We start from the raw sequence: 22,868 nt of genomic DNA on the forward strand, positions 1-22,868 counted from the left end.
CAATATTTCCAGTAAGAGTTCAAACACGTCTTTTCTTTGCAACATCTGCTGGAAGACAAACCAATTTTGCAACTTTGAATATGAGCCTTCTGACCTCAACCCACTCAGTGTCCTTGGTCATTAAATAATCAAATCTGCACAGTACACATTTGTTAATGTAAGTGTATCTGCTGCTGTTGCACTCACGTGGATTTTGCACTTGAATCTCCTCAGGTTGCTATTCTCCTCCATAAATTATTCACCAGGGAGCTTTAACTCATTAATAAGGTCAGCTAGAGTGGGCGGAGAAGGTTATGTCTGATAGTGAGTCCTTGAAACTCTTAAACACATTTAAGTTTGTATTCCTGCATTATTCCATAAGAATGCACATTTGTTTGAATGTGTTTTAAAGTTAGCTTGCTAGCATTGGTTTCCTGGATCAGTATTAAATAATGCAGTAAACAAGCACAGATCCCTGTGAGACAGGAAAACAGCAGCTGCTGCAACAATGATTTCTTGGACCACACCATAAAGCTACCTCATTACAAATACATTACATATAAAGATTATAAGCCGGGGCTTTTGGTGCTCCTGCACTCGAGGATTTAACCATATCCATTTCTTCTTCCTGATTTCAATTAACCACTGACCGCATGACTACATCTCAGCACGATAATGAGCCACTCTGACAGACAGACTGCAGTTAAAAACGCACTCTCAACTACTTCATGTTTAATACAAGTGGAAGGATGCTGGTACATCAAAGAGACTTTACCTGAACACCATGTTTCTCAGTGTTAGATCGCTTAGCCAGAAATGATAATCAGGTGTTAATTAAAATAACAAAGAAGTCCTTTTATTCTTTTATTCCCAGCAACATTCTGGCTGATTAAACCTGGCTCAGGTCGAAGGTGGTTAGAACTAGAACTACTATGTGTAGTCGCTGCGTATGCACAGGGCGAGTCAAAAAGAATCATCTAATTGTAAAAGGCTGTATTTTTAAAGTAATGGACATGGAAGCTTACGAGAAATGTTTAAATACATGGCCGAATATAAAGTTTTACATACAAAACAATAGTCACGAGTGCTCAACGTGTACCCCTCTCACGGATTATGTCCATGCGCAGTCAAACTCCTCCCATACTTTTCCAGCATGTCTGGAGTCACTGCAGCTGCTGCTGGCAGCAGTCAGGTGAAAATTTGCTCTTTGAAGTAGTTGCCAATTTAAACTAGTGTAAACCACAGAGATGGGGGGGTGAGAGGGGGACGTTAGCCTAGCTGATGTCCATTAAGGACTGCACTCCTCACCCCCTGCATAGTGCAGACTCTGGAGCTCCTTCAGCTGCTGACTGAGCAGCATCACAGGTCCTTCATCCCGACAGCAGTCAGACTGCACAATGCACGCATGCAAAAGTTACCTGCAACAATATACATGCAAATATTTTATATCAATCATTTATAAATAGTATATATATTACTCTTGCATAGTTTTGGGGTGTTTTCTAGTATTAAAGTCATTTTTTCTTATTTTTTAATTGTTTTTTAATCTTTTAAAGAAGTATACATCTGTAATTCACTTTTTCTCTCTGACCCTTTTGCTGCTTTTTGAATTTCCCTGGTGTGGAATTAACAAAGTCCATATCTATGTCTATGCCACGGAGTGTAGGTCTATAAAGTGTGACAGTTATCTCTCTGTGGCCAATACAGCTACAGCAAGGAACCAAAAACACATTGTGTGTATTACTGGTGTTACTGGGATCACTTTCTGGACAAGGTCTTCAAAAGTTTCCTGTATAACAACAATGACGGGGGCACGAAGGGGAAAGCTTTTTCTTTTTTTTCTCTGTAAGTGGACAAATGAGATTCATGTGCTATTGTAAGATTATGCTTACAGTTAAGTCGTGATGTGGCCTTAGCTATTTAGAGACTTGACTCTCAGAAAGTAAAAACTCCTCAGTCCTCACTACATGAAGAAAGCAGTAGTTTGCAGGCACCTGGAGTATTTACTTATCAGACAGAGTTGCAGTGCTAACAACTAACACAGGAAAATATCTTTCAACACTAAAAATTTTGACTTAAAGGCAGTGTGCACTTGAACAACACTCGACTTCCATTTGTCAAGCGTAGTTCAACTCGGTCTTTTGTTGATGAGATTGAATTAAGACTTGACTTGGATTTCTCTTGACCAGGTGTCTGTTATCTAATCAAGTTGCTGGACTGGAGTTGCCGTAGACGTCTCGAAACACTTGAGACTTGATTTGGTCTTTTTGTTAATTATTTGAGACTTGGTGCTGCCTCTAGTTACTCTCATCAAGCAAAAAGCCAAGTAAAGAACAAGATCTTGTGGCTGTCTTATTGGTTGGGCTTCAAGCACGCACCTGTGACAGCACCAATACAAACAATTCATATCTGGCATCTTCACAGGCTCATTTTATGTTTTCCCAGTGGTTTAGTGTGAAAACAAGATCTTGATGATATTTAATTGCTACATTTATCAGTAATTACTGAGTGAAAAACACTCTTTTCTATATAAACAGGAGCTTCTTGCTTTGTTTATACATTATTTAACAGTTTTTCCTTTTTCACGTTTCCTACTTCAGCAAATGACACATGCTTGAACCAAGTGCATTCATTATGACTCAGCATGGTGCACTAAGGCCTGCATATATTAATGCTGGATTCATGATTAATATTTAACACATCCAGGAGCATTTTGCACTATTTACATCTCATAAGAAACACAAGTGCAACTCCCAAGCGTATTAGACACATTAAGCAGACGTTTTATTGAACTTTGCTTCTTGGACATAGATATTTAAAACCAGTCAACAGAAGTCACTCCAACAGAAAATTAGACATTCCACAGGAAGCACCGCCCTTTATTTTTCCAAGAACTTTTGGCACAAGCAACAAGAAAAGATCGTGTCAGGAAAGTGTGGGTGTGTTTCTGACAGGTCAATGAATCTATAAAGGGAAGAGAGCATTCGAAAATATCAATGAGGAAACAGGTTGCACGGCACACTCTGCCACACTTGGAGATCATGAATCGATTGAAGCCTAAGGTTCACGATACACAAACTCTGCTTTAGGCTATGGCAACATTTGGCAGGGGTGTTTGTTGGCTAACTTAACCCACTGCTTTATGTTCTCTGTGTAGTTAGAACTGTGAGTTTTCCACTGTGAGTTTGCAAGTCTTTGCTCTTGTTTTCATTTTTTTAATCCATGATGGAAGCTGCAAAACACAACATCATCAAAGTCCTCAACCCCTACAAGCGAAGAAAGACCGAGATGCAGTCCTGACATATGAGTCTGGATGTCTCTGCTCTTAATTGTGTTTCTTTAGCATATGCATGATTAATAAACTGTATATTATATATAAATATAATACACACGTCTGTTAAAGCGACTACAAGAAATCACAAAATTTAATATCTGACAGAAATAAATGTATTGACCTATAATTTGTTGTCTCGGTTATGTTACAAAGACAATCTCACATTGTATATAGTGTATATATTTATGGTATGCTGCATACACACACAGTTCATTTCCCTGGGTTCCCTAACAGAAGTCTAAACTTTGTCTCCTGCTGTATCCTCGTCGTTTGAGTCTCTGTTGATGCGTGAGGTGATGCTCATGGTTTCCAAGAATAGTTGTAAAATTCCTGTTCGTGTGTGTGTGTGTGTGTGTGTGTGTGTGTGTGTGTGTGTGTGTGTAAATTGATTAGCATCAGATCCAAAATGATTTGCAAGCAATTTCTCTCAGCAAAGAGATTTTGGTGTTTACGATGTCCTTTTAGCCGTTTCCTGTTCCTGGTCTGATGGAGGTGACCTTTGTGCTCTGTAAACTAAAGAAATGACTTCAATCCATGTGGAAGGAGCAGGAGCTGTAAAGCCTTCACTCTGGTGTGGATACAATGAAGCATCACTGAAGTAGTATATGGTTTTTAGTCTCATTTATTTCCTCTTCTGGGTCCATGATATAGCGATACTGGTCCTTTGTGTTTTACCCAGACACTGACACTCAGGAGAAGAGAGTCTTTGGTCACTGAAGGTGAGAGTGGCGTGACAAAAAGCACCTCTTGTCTTGAGTCTTGTGAACCGCCTCTTTCCTACACAATCCCCTCACTGCGCTTGCTCCTCCACACCACCAGCGCCGTCATGAGAAGGGTGACCAGGATGGGCACGACAATAAACGGACCCAGGATGCGGTTGGGAGGGTCCATGGGAAGCCGTCCGGTCAGAGAGCAGTCGTGAAAGTAGTGCCTGTGGACCCGGATGAAGAACTCATCCACCAGCCGGTTGGGCCAGAAGCAGTCCATCTTCAGCGCTACCAAGTACGTGCAGTTTGTCAGCTCCTCGTAGAGCCTGCAGAACAAAACAAAAAAAGAGAAGGCAGCAAAGTGAGACGCAGAACAAACTCGCTATACACTTACCCAACAGGAAGTGTCGCTACATCCTGTCAACACTCAAACTTCAATCATGAACTTCAGGCAAAAGCAGATCCCGATCATCGGTAGCCAAGCTAGCGCCCAGTTTTCTTGCTAACGTGATAGCTGATGCATGTAGATTTTATTGGCTGTGTCAAGTTAATTCGTTTAACTAACAGCAGCTGTCACCAGGTTTTATAAAGAATGAGAAGGAAAAAAACGGATGGCATGGCTTTGCAGTGGTTAGCACCATCGCTTCACAGTAAGAAGGCCCTGACTCCAGTCTGGGGTCTCTCTGTGCCTGCCTGAGTACTCCTTCCTCCCACAATTCCTCCCAGTTAAAGAGTCACCAGTTAACCAAAATCCATACACAGTCAGGTTAATTCTGGGTTAACTGGCGATTCTAAATCACCCTACGACAGCTGGATGAAGCTCCAGCCCTCTTTTGGATAAGTGGAAGAAAATGGATGGATGGAGAAGAAAAATCAAACTTTTATATTAGAATGTTTTTAATGAAAATGATTTATTATTATTGACTACTATAATTTACTTTGTGATTCAAATGAATTTTCTATAGTTGATTTAATCCAGTATGTTTCATTCATAATCATTTGTGCAAGGCCTGGAGACATCTGAGGATGGCGATGCCCTCAGCGAGGAGACAGGATGGCTAGACAGCCCAGACTGATAGTTAAGAGTGTTTCTACTCAGGAGTGACTCGGGGACATTTCTAGGGTAGAAGGAGGTTGTCATATCAAGTACAAAGCTGTTCTGTCTCTTTATGCAAGCAGCCGTACTGACGCAGCCGGCCTCCCCACATCTTTGTGGAAATAAAGGAGCCCGTTAAACTTGAAAACAGCACAGCGCTGGTTCTGTGCGGGCTGCTCTGATTCCAAATCCATTACGCTTCTGAAACCACATCTAGGACCACCTTCCACACTGTGGGGAATTTACACAGATAAGATGTGCTGGTTTCTGTGCCAGGCATTTTACAAGATAACCTTCAACCCCCCCCAAGCTAATGGAATTATCCAATGGCATGCTAGCACTCAGGAGAGCCTCCTGTCAGAAGCTGGTTTGGGGAACATCTTTACAGGTGCGGCTTGTGTTAGTGCAGAAAAATATGACTGATCATTTTTTTTCTTACAATCAGAAAAATAGAAAGCACAGGCTAACATCTTTAAATGTTCCTGTCTACTTCTATCACTTTAGCATGTAATAAAATATAAAAACAACCTCTTACTGTATTTAGTCTCGGGAGTCAGGTCTCCTGTAGTTACTTCATTCATGTGTCTTTGTGCTTCCTGTTTAATTATTGCACTTCCTGTTTTACTTTGAAAGTCGCATTTAGTTTAGCTTCCCTTGTCTCATCTTCTGTGATTTGGTCCAGCTGTGTGTGAGACGCTGTCCAGTGTCAGTCTGTTCTTCCTGCCTCGGTTTTTTCTACATGTTTTGGTTTTATCAAATCAAATCAAATCAAATCAAATCACTTTTATTGTCACATCACATGTGCAGGCACACTGGCACAGCACATGCGAGTGAAATTCTTGTGTGCGAGCCCCACAAGCAACAGAGATGTGCAAACACAACAACACAATTTCCTGGTCACAATTTTATTTATACTTCTCAGTTTCCCTTTTTGTGTTTTGCCTTTTACCATCAGCCACAATAAACAGCTCGCTTTTAATGCTCCACCTGCTCCACCTTTGACCCCTCAGTGCTGTGAAAAAGCCAAACTGTGTGGCTTTATCTCATAAAGTAACTTTTTCCACTCATATATGAACCAAACCATAATATTTGTGTTTGCACATTTAGCCAACATTAGCATTCACCCAGAGTGGCCACCTTCCACTTTATTCTCCTTTTAGCTCTGTCTTTTAGCCTCCTCCTGAGGGAAACTTGCGGCAGCTTACTATTCCACTTTGTTCACTAACTAGTCGCTCACTGTTATTGCCATTTCATGCTGGGCGGGTAGCGTGCAGCAGCTTTATCTGAGGATTTTGCTGAAAACAGCTGTCGGCTGCGACAAGAAATTTGGTTAATGAGACCTCTGAGACTAAACTAAAAGAGTAAGGACCATAAAACAAGAAAGAGGCTTAAATGCGCTTACAGCTCTGCGGGGAATTAAAAGGTTAGATGATGATTTTCTGTGGATGGATCGCTACTTCTAATCAGCGCATCAAGTACTGAATATGTGCTCTCTGTTTTTAACGTGTTAGTTTAATATTGAAGCGCTTTTGCCGATGCAGCCCCAACAGATCTTATTTGTGGAAGGTTTGCTGATGCAAACAGCTCAGGGCAGCTTGGCACGGCACCAGCGCTACAAAGCACTGTGTGCTGCTGTAGGTAGCAAGTTCACTTTTTCTGGGTGTATACCTCCTTCCTCGACTGTTTCCTTGAAGTCCTGCAAATCATTTGCAGCAGAGATTAAAACAAAGAACATTGGTCCTGCTGCTGGCCTAATGAGCACTGGGGTTTTAGGGGATGCTTATGAGTCACTGAGCGAAAGAAAGCACAACAGAGTCGAGGCAGGCGCAGTGCACACACAGAGATGGAAGTGGTTACCAGTTCACCCCGCGTCGCTGAGGTTAGCGTCAAATTAAAGCCGACAGTATGGAGCGTGTGTGTTTGCATGTACGCGCTTCAGCAGGCTGCTAAATGCAGCTCTCGGTGTAATTTCTGTTAGGCACCATTTCATTTGATCATAAAATCTTATGCAACAGAGAAAAGAGTGATTCAGCCTGTGTGTCAGGAGGCCATTTGGCTGCTATACACACTGCACTTTGAAAGTAAATGGTATACTATTTCAGTTTCAGCACTATCTAAACTCGGCATACAGGCTGTGACATTTCAAACTGCTCTAATAGGGTAAGTGCAAGGTAAGTTTTGCAAGGTGCTTTGAACGCATTTATGCTTCTATTGCAGATTAAATGTTTTCCAACTCAAAAGGAAGAAAAGGTTATTATCTTGTGTCCACGGGAGCAGCTTAGGAGCCTCTGTTTTCTTGTAGGACTGACCAAAACTGCAGTTCCCTAGACGACCACTTGAGGCTGACTACAAAGTTAAAGTCTGTGAGGTCAAAGTTAAAATATCTCCATGTCCCCTTTAATCACAACTATACATCAATTTCAATTGTATTTTGAACCATATTAAGATTGTACTAAGATATGCGTTGTATATTGACATGGGCAACTTTCTCTCAATATATATTACTTTTGTGCAATATCTGTAAAAAAAACTGTCACAGAGTGACGCTGAAAAGCTAGTTCATGCATTTATTACTTCCAGGCTGGACGACTGTAATTCATTATTATCAGGATGTCCAAAAAACTCACTGAAAAGCCTTCAGCTAATCCAAAATGCTGCAGCAAGAGTCCTGACAGGGACTAGAAAGAGAGAGCAGATTTCTCCTGTTTTGGCTTCCTGTTAAATCCAGAATTCAAAATCCTGCTCCTCACATACAAGGTCTTAAATAATCAGGCCCCATCTTATCTTAATGAACTTGTAGTACCATATCACCCTATTAGAGCACTTTGCTCTCGCTCTGCAGGCCTACTTGTTGTTCCTAGAGTATTTAAAAGCAGAATGGGAGGCAGAGCCTTCAGTTTTCAGTGGAACCAGCTTCCAGTTTGGATTCAGGAGACAGACACTATCTCTACTTTCAAGATTAGGCTTCAAACTTTCCTTTTTGCTAAAGCATATAGTTAGGGCTGGACCAGGTGACCCTGAATCCTCCCTTAGTTATGCTACAATAGGCGTAGGCTGCTGGGGGACTCCCATGATGCACTGTTTCTCCTGCACTCACTGTGTATTTATACACCTGTCTGCATTTAACCATTAGTTAATATTAATCTCTGTCTCTCTTCCACAGCATGTCTTCTATCCTGTCTTCCTTCTCTCACCCTAACCGGTCGCAGCAGATGGCCCCGCCCCTCCCTGAACCTGGTTCTGCTGGAGGTTTCTTCCTGTTAAAAGGGAGTTTTTCCTTCCCACTGTCACCAAAGTGCTTGCTCATAGGGGCTGTTCGATTCTGTATTTTTGTGGGATCTTTACAGTATAAAGTGCCTTAAGGCAACTGCTGCTATATAAATAAAATTGAATTTAACTGAACTGAACTGCTCACCTGTGTCTCAGGTGTTGATCATTCTTAATGCGATTATATAGCAAACATTATGGATTACCTTTTGGTTCATTGTAATAACAGTCAGTCCAAGAAGTACTGTGAGTTTCTTTCCTTTCAGTGACTGCAACTTTTGTATTTTCCTTATACATTAACACTAGTTAGCGGGCTCCTAACCTAGCTTGCTTTTACTTTCCCTCTAACCTTTTTTGGTAAATTTTGGTGACCAACCCTGGTCTGCTTTAAATAAAGCTTATGTGTGAGTTCAACATGGAAGATGTGCAATCTCTCATCTTTCTCCTTCCTTGGTGTTCAGCTGCTAATCTTTTCTTTACATCACTTTCATTTTCTTGCCCACTTTCTGCGAGCTAATCAGCCTGTGTGCTTTAACTCTCAGTGCTCCTCCGTCAGTCTGTACCTCCTCCTCATCTCCACCTCACCTGCTCACTCAGAGCTCCATCCAAGCCTCCATCTTCATCTTCACCACCACTGCTGGGATTCTGTTCTGCTGGGTCATCAGAGTGTAATTAGCAAGTAGCCTAATTTAATTCTCAATAAATCATATTCAGTTAGTAAACAGTATTCTTAAGAGTAGTCTAAGTACGGAGACACCGAGCTGAGGGCCTCTCGTCCTGGTCCTTGCTTACAGTGAATCACACATTTAAATTCAACCCAGAAACATAAGCTCCAAAATATGCATGTAAGAGTTTTGTTTTCAACACAGAGCTTAACCAATGTGAGGGTATCGAGTTTACTCAGAAAATTAAGAAACACAAAAATAGTCCGCTTCCTCGAATTCAATTTTCCATTTCAGCATATATCCCAGGACTGAGAGGAGAAGGTTTACAGAGATGGTTTGCCTCATTTAAACAAAGAATTAAGATAGCTTCATGCAAGGCTTGCTATTACAAACAGTAACGAAGCCTCTCGCTCTTGCTGCTATTTAAAAACCGCTTCACAATTGGCACTAATCACATGCTAAACTTGTACAGGCGGCATTTTTCTTTAAAGGTTAAAGTATTCTCTGAAGTCAAACGTGGGGAGGTGGATAAAAGAGAGAATGGAGTTCAGAAAAGGTTGTCACGTTTTATTTGTTGTTGTCTAAGACAAACAGATGATGAGACCGGAGCTTTAGTCGACATGCCTATCAGCAAAAACTGAATTCGTTAATATTGTCATTTAGTTTCTGTAACAACAAATTTCAAACACGGGTTTCCGAGGCAGAGAAATCAGCTTATGTAGGTTATCGACAACCTTTAATTCTTTGTGACGCCTCGAGCACGCGCACCCTCCGCAGCACTGCCACAAGCACAATCCTGCAGATACGACTTTGCTTCCTTTGCTAAACGTTACGCAACTTTTTATCCTCCCTACACATCGGTAAGGGGTTTATGTGGAACACAAACGAAGCACTGCACATCTAGATATTTCACTTTGATCCGCGCTGTGTAGGTGTTGGTGTGTTGGTGTATAAAACAAGCCAGTTGTTTAGTTCATCAGCATAAATTAAAGTATGCATGGTCAAACCTCAAGTGGTTTTTTAAATTCATTTGATCCATTTGGATCCCCTGAATGTGTGAGACAGAGAGAGAGACAGACAATGTGTCCAATCTCACTCATAACAAAAGGGTGTGAGATTGGAAAAATATGTCTAAATGTACAATAATTTCACAGCTTGTGCTTATGTAACCTGCTTCGGTATGCAGAATCGTATTCTCTGAAACATCCCGCCACCGACCATCTGTGAACCACATGCAGGGAAAGGTGGAGAAAAGGCGAAGGACACAAGATGCAGACGGAGGGTCAGGCTGTTAAACCATGAGGGCGGCTGAATTAGACACGACTCTGCTGTTTCAACTAGTTTGATCCGCTGACAGAAGAGCAGTGTGAATAAATAAAACCAAAGATGATGAATAAGTAAAAAAAAAACACACAGACGCTGCTCCGGTGACTTGCCGGCTCAAAACTGGTCCTTTATTCTGCTGACTGGAATACGAGGAGTCGGGCTGGCAAAATGTCCAGGTATGGCGGCAGATTGATGAGGCGTTTATGAAAAAATAATGGCGCACTGCACGCTTGTATTTTGTGAGGGACTCTGCTGTCATGTTGAGTTATTCACAGTAACTGGAACAACAAACATCGTTATCTCGACCATGGAAGTCATGCTGTCAGTGGAAAATTAATTATTAGCTGAGGAGACTTGTTGGTGGTGCAGATCTAGATGGATTATTAAAAACGAAATAGTGACAAAATAATGACACACAATCCAGGGAAAACCTCCCCTCAGTCTCACAGCGTGAGGTAAGGGGAGGGGTGATGCTTCCTGCAGAAACGCTCTTTTATTCTCTGCTGACTTTCTTTTTCTTTTTTTTTTCTTTTTATCTCAAACTGAAAATGTCACTTGGGAAATCCAGTTAAAGTAAAAAATATACCCTTGGTTTCCTGTATAATGTTGCACTCCCCATGACCTCCGAGTTATTTTATATTTAGGAGTAGTTTATATTTAGTGGCATTAAACCACTCTATGAAATTACAATCAGAGTGGCGAGCGTCCCTGGAGTCTCGCTGCTGTTAGTTCAGGTCGACTGTAACCACGCATGAAAGAAATGCAGCTCCGTTTTTCATGTCTGAAGCGAGTCCGGCCGGCAGTAGGTGTGTCGGCACAGCGGGGAGAAAAATAACTGAATCTGGCTAAACCTTGGCTGCAAATCAACTTGCTTCTCATCACCGAGCCACATGATGAATGGCTCGGCCAATCAAATCTGTAGAAAGGCACTTCCCTGGTATTACTTTGCAATGGGAATGCCATATTCTTTCTGCTTAAATTGCAATCATCACGACAAAAGATATAGCCTAATAACTGCTGAAGAAAATATTATGAAACCCTGTGCAGTGTTCAGCCCTTAAACTATAACAGGAAGTATCAGCCCACACCGCTGCAGCTGTATTAAAACGATGACACATCTCTCATGTGAAAGTCGACTCCTCACGAACAATTTTATAAACTCTAAAGAAAGCTGAATGCAGCTTTCTCACCACCGCAGGATTTGGGACATTTGTCTTAATGCTTGATGCTCCTCCTGATGCAGCTCTGAAGGGATTTTGTCTCCTGGGAATGAACTGAGGATCAGTCACTTGTCAAAACCACTGCACTAAGAAATCATACATTTTTTTTAGCACTAAATTATCCAAACATGATCAATGGACACTTTGTTGCCATGCAGCATATCTAAAAAGCCAATCAGATGGCAGCAACTCAGTGCATTTATGCATGTAGGCATGGTGAAGATCAGAATAGGAAAGAAGGTGATTTAATGAGCAGCAGACCAGTTGCCACTCCTGTCAGCGAGGGTCTGGAAACTGAGGCTGCAGTTTGGACCTGCTCACATAAATCGGACATCACAGGTTTGGAAATGTGTTTCTTGGTCTGATTCTGATGGTAGGATCATAATTTGGTGTAAACAGCATGAATGGATCCATCCAGCAGATGTTCAGGCTGTTGGTGTTGGTGTAATAGTGTGGGGAATCTTTTCTTGGCACTCTTTGGGCCTCTTAGTACCAACTGAGCATCATTCAGACTCCACCTCCTGCTTCCAGCAGGACGACGCACCAAGTCACAAAGCTAAAATCAACACAAACTACTTGAACGTTGAGTTCACTGCACTCAAATGGGCTCCACAGTCACCAGATCCCAATCCATTCGAGGCCCTTTGTGATGTGGTGGATAAAGAGATTCGCATTGTGGGCGTGCAGCTGACGAATCTGCAGCATCACGTCAGTGTGAACCAAAATCTCTGAACCATGTGCCACAAAGAATTAATGCAGTTCTAAAGGGAAAACAGTGTACCTAATAAAGTGTCTGGCGATTCAAATGAGACACCGTTCTGACTCCTGCCCTTATACATCCCTTGCTAATCACATTATGAAAGTATTCAGATGTCGCTTGTGGGCAAAGATGTTAATAAAGTCAAGAATGAGTTTCTCTCTGCTCATCAGAGTCAGGCCGTTACTACGTTTTTAATTATTTATATTCAGAGAGTGTTTATCATCTGTTTCACTTCCATTTTGTGGAGACGAGTTAGTCGAGATGCCGTTGTGTTGTGAGGAGATCAAACAAAAAGAGCACGCTGCTGTAACAGTCTTGATCAACAGCGCCACGGTCACATCTGATAAGATATAAGAGATCCCTTGAAGAAAAACTGGGATGACAAGCATCAAAGAGCTAGAGCTGAAGCTGAGGACGGGGAAATTAAAGGTTTTACACACAGATACAAATCTATGAGGACCTCAAACTGTATAATCTCGGGAAAGGAGTCAGCTGTCAACCAGAAAAACCTCATCACTCACACTCATTGTTGAAAATATTCCTGCTATGAATTCTTGGAGATATTGTCTTAGAGAAAAACGGAAGAAATCCATCCAAACCAAAGAAATCCAAAGAAAACAAGTCAAACACTCTACAAGGACATCTGACAAAAAGTCCTACTTTTTCTTCCTACTTTGTTATTTTGTGGACCTCCAGCGTCTTTCTTCCTCCTCTGTGTGTAATTTCTTTCCCTCCCAAGAGGAAAAGTGATAAATATTTAGCAACGTTTGAAAGGTGTGCTTTGTTCTGGTAGTGCAGTGTTTTCTGTTGCTTTTGGCACCTGAAATGCGCACATGCCGTCACATGGTTTCTCCCTCAGATTATATATGTTTTTCACTTTTCTTTTCTCTCACCCGTCGTATACATTTCAAATCAAACATCATATCATGGGGTGAACAGATGGAGCTTTGAGTGTGTGAGGATGTTTATTTTTGACATGTGTGTGTGTGTGCATTTGTGTGTGCGTGTGTAGATAGAATCGCTGCATTTGTGTTTGTACTTGTGTATGTTTTCTGCTCAAGTATAAATTACTCTGTCAGCTCTGTTTGCGTGAAAGTCTGTGAGTTAACATTTGCATGCGTGCGTGTATGTGTAGTATGTTTATAAATCTTTGTGGGGACCAAACGTTGGACGTTTACCACACTTGTGGGGACCAACAGCTGTTATGGGGACAAAATCCCCGTCCTCACCAGTGTAAAGGCATTTATGTGACTCCAAATGTGGTTTTAGTGTCAGGGTTACAGTTACGTTATGGTAAGGTTTAGGGTAAGGGTCAGGGTTAGGAATGAATCTTTGATGGTTAGGATAAGTGGCTAGGGAAAGCAATATGTCAATGAGATGTCCCCACAAGGATATGAATACACACATGTGTGTGTGCAGAGGTTCAGACATCACTGCTGGATTTGGACACATAAACAAAGTCAGATGCTACGAAGTGGTCATTGCACTCTGTGAAGTCAAGATACAAAAACCCAAAGAATTATTGCAAACAAGCATGAAACCTGCCGATGGTGCATGTGTTCATACACAGCTTACGCCTCAGGTCCAGTTCAACACTGCATTACAGTGAAGTTAAGCTAAAACACACACATGCAGTATAACCTGGGATTAAAGTGGATGTTTGGGATTGTTTGCTTTTTCAGTGGCAGTTACTGTACGTCCTGCGTTCCACACAGCTCACCAAACATCATCAAACACAGTTTTGTGCAGTTTGACCCCCAAAAATATAAAAAGCTAATCAAAGCTTCAGTTACTGCATTCACAGACTGGACATTTAACCCTTTAAAGGCTGAAATATGATATATAATTATATTTTAAATCTACAAATTAAACGTCAGCTGATTGCAGCCTGTACACAAAGAGACAAATCTACTAAAGCGCACAACAAAAATGATGTGTTTAGTGAACCTTCTGACAAGTTTTTAAAATAATATTAATTTGCAAATATGAGTTTAATTTGTATTGCTTATAAATGTGCAATTATTTAGGTTTTGCACAGTAGGTCAGGGTCAATTTAAGCAGATGATGTTCTTTTCTAACGCGTGCTAAATTCCACCTTTTCATTTGGACAGAAGCCAAAACGGGTCACATAACATCTGCCTACATGCAGAATATTCCAGGAAGTATTTGGTTAAATCCACAAAGTAAACGTCAGCTGATCGCAGAAACAAATCTACTAAAGCTCACAACAAAAATGATGACATGAGTGAGTCATTTTCTTACACTACACTGCTCTGTCGTCCTTCGGGGTTCCCCCATCTGCCGAGTGCTGCTGAAAATCCTGAATATATCAATATGAAACAGGTTGGGATGGAGAGACACAAGTTCAGAAACAAGATAAATAAAATATATATATATAAAATTAATACTCTGCACCACTTCCACTTCCAGATTCTGTCTTTGTATAGTTCCATATGTGTGCTCACTCATATGGATTTAATCCACTCCTCAGAGGCTTTTTTTCAGCTAAATAAACCTGCAGCCATTGTTCACATGTTATAAATTTGCCGTTGGGTTTAGTTTCCGGCAACGTTGCCTAATAAGTAGTCTTGTGATGGGAGGAAGCATCGGAGTTAACACAAAGTGTCAGAAGTCAAATTGGTATTCCAAACTGAGAGAAGATTTCTCGACACTGAATCAAGACTAGATTGAAGGTTTCTAGGAGGGCAGTGCATGTAATCAAAGCACGTTCAGGCAGGTCAAAACTGAGCACACTGTTCAATACATCAGGCGCTGTTCACAGAAAGATAGAAAGTAACTTCACCACAGATGCAGAACTTATAAAAAACAAAGGAAACAAAAGTCAATCAGCAAAAGATCTGTGAGGAGACGTTTGGTTTGATGTGAGTCTCTGTAAATAAGGATTCTTACTGAAATCAGATCATGTCTCAAAACTCTGAAAGAACTACTTATTTAAACTAAATAAGCTCAAGGTGACTATCAGATTTCCGTCTTATGGAGGCACTTTGATGATGCTGGGATAACAAATCTCAAGTATATTCTATCAATAAATCAATTTGTAATTACACATATTTACTAGTGAGTATGGAAAGAACTTGAAAATTAGTTACTTTGTTCCTTTGAATAATAGTCTGCAATAGACTGGTGTCTACTCCAGGTGGGTCCAGCCTCCTGTGACCAGCAATCCATCCATTTTATTGTCATAAACTTCTAGATGTCCACATAAAGGTGTGTAGTGATGGTTTATCTTCAGGGAAAGATCGATGTATTGCACTAAGGCCCAGTGCTTCCTCCAGCTTCCTTGCTGTGGATCTACAATTTCACTTTTCCACTCCTGTCACTCACATTTGCCTAAACCCACATGTGGCCGGCGCCACTATGAAATGTGAAAACTATGGACCATAACAAGCTGACTCTTACAGTCCATAGCTCACAGTGAAAAAATACAATACTATGCTTGAGAGCACGCTGTAACGTATTTGCAGTAATGACACAGATAGAGGTGAAGACTTCCTGTCATATAACTGCAATCTGATTTCTTTTTTACCTGCTTTTGTCGCAGGAGCAACAAAGGTAGCAGCAGGTGACCACAGTGAGTACATCAAAGCTTTTCTCCTTATAATGAGGCACAAACTTGTAAAGGCAGACGTGTTATTTATGATACCGTTAGAACGCAGATGAAAAACGTGGCAAATTAATTGATGGGCTGTATAAACAGGCATGGTGTGTTTGTGTTTGCTTATCTGAAAAGATAGTGTATCACTGAACAGCGCTATAACGACAGAACAGAGAGAATGAGAAGCAACGGTGCACAACAGCGGGAGGAAAATATTCTCATCTTTAATTCCTTTCCAGCTTCAGCAGAAACCTGGTGGGACCAGTGAATCGTCAAAGTGAATGTTTGCAGTATTGATGTGAAGGCACAGAACAAGAAGACGGCTCAATTAAAGCAGAAAACACCTTTTGTTGTGTGCTCCTCTAAGGGCTTCTATATATGCACATTATTAGCTTACACTATATTGGCATCTGCACACAGTGCAGTCCTAAGAACTCCTGAAATTACATTTCGAACTAAGCGAAGAAAAAGATTATAAAGATGCTGACTTAGAGCAACAATGGGAGAGAAAATGAAATTCTACGTGGGGTTTTTTTTCGGATTGCAAAGATTTCTTCTTCTCACAGCAAGATTTCTTTCTTCTTTTTTTACAGTGTGGATATGATGTGGTTTGACTTTTTTTCTTTATGGAAAATAAATCAGAGCTTAACAAAATGTAACTGGAGTTTTCTTCCTAAATTACAGTCTGCATAAATGATGCTACTGACAGGCTGCTTCCTGTTCTGTCCGTGTTTGTGTCCAGCTATCACATATCAGGCTAATGCGAATGAAAAACCACCCTTACTGAGGCAAGTATTCGAATCATCGTCCTAACGCTATTAAAGATTTATTGCATAACAGCTGCAATCATGCAGCAACGCAGCCACTGCTGGACGTTATCCAGTCATTAGAGTTATGAAAACATAAGCAATCCATTTCTAATCACCAAGTAATCAGCTGTTTAATCACACAGGTCCACAGAGAGGGAACTTCAGTAAGCTTTCCACACTACTGAGCTCACTAGATTTATCTGGCCCGGGTTTGTGCATAAACCAATATGAACTCAGCTCACCCACAAAAGGGTTTTTAAATTATTACAGACGGCTTACGAACATGCATGACTGACTGATATCCTCTAACAAAAACACAGGCGGAAAAATCTCGCAGAATCACAGATGATGGTTATTTTCAAACGTGTGCAGTCTGAAAATGTATTTAAGGTCAAAGGCAGAAAACATCAAATCATTCTTTGTATTCTAACCCTTTACTTGTGTCCAGCTGGATGCTGAGTTCAAATAATGGCTTTTTCACCTGACAAACAGGTAACTGTAGCTGAAATGACACACATCAGATTATTTAGTAATTTTTAAAAAAGTGTTTCAACCCAGCAACTACACCCAAAGGCCATGTTTGATTCTTATAACATATTTCTGTTTACAATTCTCGACCTGGAATGGCTTAAAATGAAGTTTCTTTCATTTGGGATCATTAGCTGTGTCGGTACAGAGAAATTAGCTCCAGCAATCCAAATATTGGCAAGAAATTTTTAATTGAGTGAAGAAAACCAAAGTAACGACAAGCCGTTATTTCTAGTGTGTAGCAAACAAAGTCCAGAAAAACCTTCACAAATGCGGAAGTGGAGAAGTTGATCAAAGCTCCAGAAACCAGTCGTTAAGGGAAGATCAGAGATTTTATGAAATACTGCTGCTAAGAACCAGCAGTGATGGAGACTGATAGGAATAAGAGAACTGCATGAGCCAAGAAAGAGAAAAACTGCCGGCACAATGCACTTTGCTCTCATGCTTTTTGTTTTGAGAGCTGTTTGTGCAGAGAACATCAACATACGGTATCTGCACGCATGGTTCCCAACGTGGGGGAGAGCCCTTCATCCCACGGCCGGACCACCGCAGCCACCTTACCCAAACCCCACTCACATGACTTTGGATGAATTCGACCACAAAGTGAAAGAAAAGCAGTCAACAAGTGCTCAGCATATGTGTCCTGTTAGACTGTCTGACAGGCCAATGCCAAGTGTGCAAAGCTGCTATCATCCTCTGAAGGATCTAGAACACAGTTTTTCATTGTTTCTGGTGCATTTTTCTTTAATGAACAAACAGAAACAAAAAGAATTCCCATTTTTCATCACTAGTATCATTTTACACAGCATTTAAAAACCGAATCATGTGATATAGCATGCTGTAAAAGTAAAAATGAATACCTGTAATGAAAGCATGAATCCAGGCTATAATGATTTCTAATGAATCACCAGAATTGGCCTTTTGGGATTCTTTAAATCAGTTCACCTTTGAGGATTTCTAATTATTTCCTTTTCACAGCAAATCAAGACTAAAACAGAGCAAAGCTTAAGTGGATTTCAGAGCGTTTATGGACTAAAGCTGGAGAAGTGTGTCTGTGCATGTGTCGGGAGCTAGAATAAGCTACTTCCATAATGAGCGCAGTAATGTAATAATGTGCTACAATTAGCTGACTAACCCAACAGACGGTGTAGATAGATGAGCAGACACAGCCCTCAGTGTCTTGTGCTACTGAGGCTGGCAGATGGACTGACTAAAGCGAAAGCGTATCTAATAGACCCCATAAATATTTATAGGCACGCAATTATCTCGAGTTGTTGGTATTTTTAGAGGAAAAGATGCACCCAACAAAACCAAACTTCTCAGGATGATTCGGACTCAGCTTCTTATATCTGGTCACTGATTAGACGTTAGTGGGACTTAATTCACAAACACTGGCATGTTTTATGTCAGCAGTGCCTGAAAGAACCACTTTAAATGTCTTTACATGTTTACAGCAAATAAAGGGATATTAGGCTTTCAATTAGAGAGGAAGGACGTGGTTAGAACTGCGAAGCATTTAATTGAACTTTTCCATGATGTAACCTAGTCCTCACTGAAAGCTGCTACACGAGGAACATAGGAAGGAGTCTGAGTCAGCAAACTGGCTCAGACTTGGCAGTTACATCGATTGAAAAATTGCTAGCATTAGCAGGAAACTGTGGTGACTTTCCAGAGTGAATGTGAGGATGAGCCTGTTATTTCTTCTTGTAAAGGTTTAATGGGTTTTAAAGTGGAAGCATATATTAAAACTTTCAAACTAGTGTTAATTCATGTTTAGATACTACCTTCGAGGTTTTGCTTTTTCATTAAATATATGTTTTTTCTTTTTAAACATGATTAGAATTCAGTTTATTACTCATTTTATCACAAAACATACACAAAATCCGAAATGCAGGATCCGGGACGCAGACAGCTAAATAAAACTCTAAATGAAAGTGAAGTGAAATGAAAGCAAAGCAAAAAAAATCCAAAGTGACAGGTGTACATGGATGAAAAAAATCTTGGTAAATTAACATACACTGTGACAAAGACAGAGGGAAGGACTATTTATACACATGGGAAAAACACATGTGTATAAATATCTATACACATTGTTTTTTCCCCACCTGTCTCCACTTCCCGATGAGGTGAGGTGATGAAAAATACTCAGCAAAAGCAAGGATGCAAACAATATTGTCAAACACAGGGGAGGAATTAAAACAAAGCAAAACACCAGAGACAGAAACTTTCAAAGTAAAACAGGAACTAAGCTGCAGGAACAGACTACACTGATCCAAAGGAACGCTGGGCAAACTAAACATAAAGGACAAGCTGCATAAAGAATAACTAGAAGTCAAGTAAAAGCTGAAACAAAAACCAACTGGGGTCACACTTATTATTTGGATTGATGCTTTTATGGCATTTCTCCACGCTTGCTGAGTGTACAAAGAGCTTTCTGCTACAAATTTCATATATACAACATTTATTTACCTTTACTGTGAAGCACTTTGTCTAAAATCTGTGCGAAAACATGCAGATGAGACAATCAAACCACTGACCTTCCAATTAGCAGGTGACTCTAGTACAGATTGTGTTTTTGAGCAACTATTACTGATTTTAATTTCATCACATTATCACTGGAAAAATTCACAACTGCCACGAAACACTTTATGGCCGGTATGGGGCTTGAACCCACAACCGTTTTAGTAGTAATAGTTGCATAGCTTCTTCAGCACTTTATTCTATTTAAATAGTTGTAGTCAATCATAAACTGAATCACTGTTTAACATATTTGGTTTGCTAATGTCGCTCAGTCCCAACTAAACATAGCACCATATAGTATGGAACTAGCTCAGTAATGTCTGCTACTCAAAGCAAAACCAGATGAGTGGGTAAAACAATGACTTCTGGTGTAGACAGGAGGATACATTTTTCTTCTTTAAAAACTTACACAGCAGTTTGGCTTAAAGTGCCAAGTTACATTTAAGCCTTCAGGCTAGTCTTAACGCGATGATAAGTGTCTGTTTTGGCTGAAAATACAGTTTAACTGTGACAGTGAGCCACATGAATTGTGGGCTGTGTAAGCAGTGACGTTCAAGAGTTTACCGGCCTCCCTAAAACCAAACCTTCATCATGCTTTACTTGACAAGGCCTGGAGGCTACATGGTGATTCCTTGATTCCTAGCTGAAGGAAATGAAAGCACTCAGAAATTATATGGTACTTGCAGATGGATTCATAGATGCGCAGTTTAAAAAAACAAGGGTGAGCTCAAAGACGGCCCTTCATATGTTGATTTAGATTAAGAGATAAAAACAGACTGCAGACGACAGATTAATACTTAATACTGCAGGTTGATCATAAACAACATGTTCTGTGTTTTCTACACAGAAAAGAAATATGCTAATCTGTCCTCCTCGTGTAACAGCATGGGCGCATACTTTGTCTTACATTTCAGCAAGCTCGTAAACAAACACATGGTGTCTGCCTCAGGTTGTGATTAATTAACCCTCCCTGCTCAGCTGTCACTCAAAACCATTTACTGTTCTCGCACTTAGACGCTTAGAGGATAAACACACTCGTATTTTTTAATTTACCGCCAAAAGGCCTTTAAACGGTTCCTTCATTTGGTTTTGGACTGAGAAAAATGAACAGCTAATCCTGAGAGGGATGCTTGCACTCAACAACCAGCATTCTAGAAAACCTGTTATGGCACTCAGATGTCATTTATAAAAAAACGATTACAGTGTTTATACTGAGAAAGTGTGATGTGGATAGACATATACAGCTTCTAACAACACAATCTTGTTGTTAGTGTCTTTATTGCTGTAGTTACATTTCTTATATTGTTGTGAAATTTCCAAAAGGACAAATAAACATAAATTGCTTAAACTGTGTTGTAAAATCACTCTGGTCTTTGGATTAAAACACTTCTGTCATGCCTGCTGAGAAGATCAATGCCAAGTTATAGATGTTTAATAAAGAGTCGTCTGCCTTGTGACATTAAACAGTTCTTCTGTTTTCACTTGAGTAATTTATAACAATCCTATTATCATCGTAGTAACACGTCATTCTGATTAAATTGTTTAGGACGTGACAGACCAAACTCCACTAAATGGCTCTTTGGTGTGAAATACAGTATAATCTGCAGCTTACAGTCCAGCCTTTACAGGTGAAGACCTCGTAGCTGCACATCTCCTCTGTGTAGGCAGTGACCGCTGTCATGTGTATTATTAAGGAGTCTGTGGTACTCTGACCTCACAGAGGCTCCGGGGCTCTAACAGCTATGAGAACTTTAACGAGAGCTTTCACAGCTGAATGAGATGGAAGTGAAATATGAAAAATAACAGAATAAACCTTCGTGGCTCAGACTGGGCAGCAGTGTGGGATAATTGGAGCACATCTGGCTTTAAAGAGTTATCAGAGCAAACACTTACAAGTAGTGTGAGCTGCTTTCTCGTAGAGCATCTGTGAACAGCTGTTTTAGTTCTCCCGCCAGGAAGTGAAATACTCACCACTTGCATGTTGGATCATCGTGACTTTAAACTGGAGTTTAATTTTAGGGAGGAAGAAAAAGTTGCAGGAAGCAAAGTCTGGCAATTGAAAGATAAAGTTGTGACTAACATAAGCTGCCCTCGTGCGACAGCATGAGCTACAGTCCAGGTGGCTGATACAGCACAACTGTGCGACCCTGAGGGGGCGAATCCACTGTGCATACTGTCATGAATGTGGGAAAAACAATGAAGAGGCTCCAAGTTATAATCTCAATTTCATGCAACATCTTTATTACTGCACACTGCAGACCTCCTCCTGTAAAAACAGCTGTTTGGTCTCTGGATGAAAGCCAGAGATCCAGCTCTCATTGCCAGTGACGATCCTCAGCATCAGTGTTTTGATCCGTGGTGAAATTACAGATGCTGACATGTAGGTGGTCAGGATGAGACTTCCATGGAGGGGTCTAAAAATAGCAGCTCTGCTGGAAGCAGTTCCGTGGCACACCGAGAGATGACCTCAAAGAGGCGAAATTTGAATCAGATATGGCTCTCAGTTTTTACAGATGCTGAGCCTTTTGATCGCAGCTCATATGATGGGACTGCTGTAAGTGTTTTCTGTGGAGACACAACAAGCAGCTCCAGCAGGGCCACAGGCTGAATAATTATAAAACGCTGTCATAGCTTTAATTTGATTTTTGTGCAAGGATTAATGAGAGAAAGAACAATGACATATGTAGTTTCATTTATCAGAGCACTCCAAATAATAATCAGAACGATTTGCTTTTTTTTTGCAGTTGTTTATAGCATTTAGAGAATCTTTTAGTGTCTAAATTTTTAAAGTGGTGTCATCAAAGTGTTTGAAAATGGAAAAAACTGAACATGGATGGTGACACGTTATCATTCGTGTCTTCCGCTGGTTGTCTGTCTTCCCATCAGCCTCCCATCTGCAATCGTGGACGTGTCATTTTTTTCCATCTGCTAAGTGTCTCATTCATACCTGAGTGCTGGCAGGCCAAATGATTCATTTCATCAGCATTCTGCTTTTCAGTTTGCCACAAAACCACCATGACAGCGACATGCACAAAACCACA

The 22,868-nt window shown here is 40.6% G+C and overlaps 1 protein-coding gene across 2 annotated transcripts in view; it reads right to left on the minus strand.

The window, feature by feature from the left end:
- Nucleotides 1–2,739: 2,739 nt before the first annotated feature.
- The window catches only part of ramp1 (receptor activity modifying protein 1), a 64,033-nt gene continuing 43,904 nt past the window's right edge, over nt 2,740–22,868 (minus strand). For both annotated transcript variants that reach the window (XM_026143666.1, XM_026143664.1), the window contains exon 3: nt 2,740–4,346. In XM_026143666.1, coding sequence (XP_025999451.1) covers nt 4,091–4,346 — 256 coding nt within the window. In that variant the 3' untranslated portion in view covers nt 2,740–4,090. The remainder of the gene's footprint in view (nt 4,347–22,868) is intronic.

This window comes from Astatotilapia calliptera, chromosome 16, assembly GCF_900246225.1.
Source record: "Astatotilapia calliptera chromosome 16, fAstCal1.2, whole genome shotgun sequence".
Lineage (NCBI taxonomy): Eukaryota > Metazoa > Chordata > Actinopteri > Cichliformes > Cichlidae > Astatotilapia > Astatotilapia calliptera.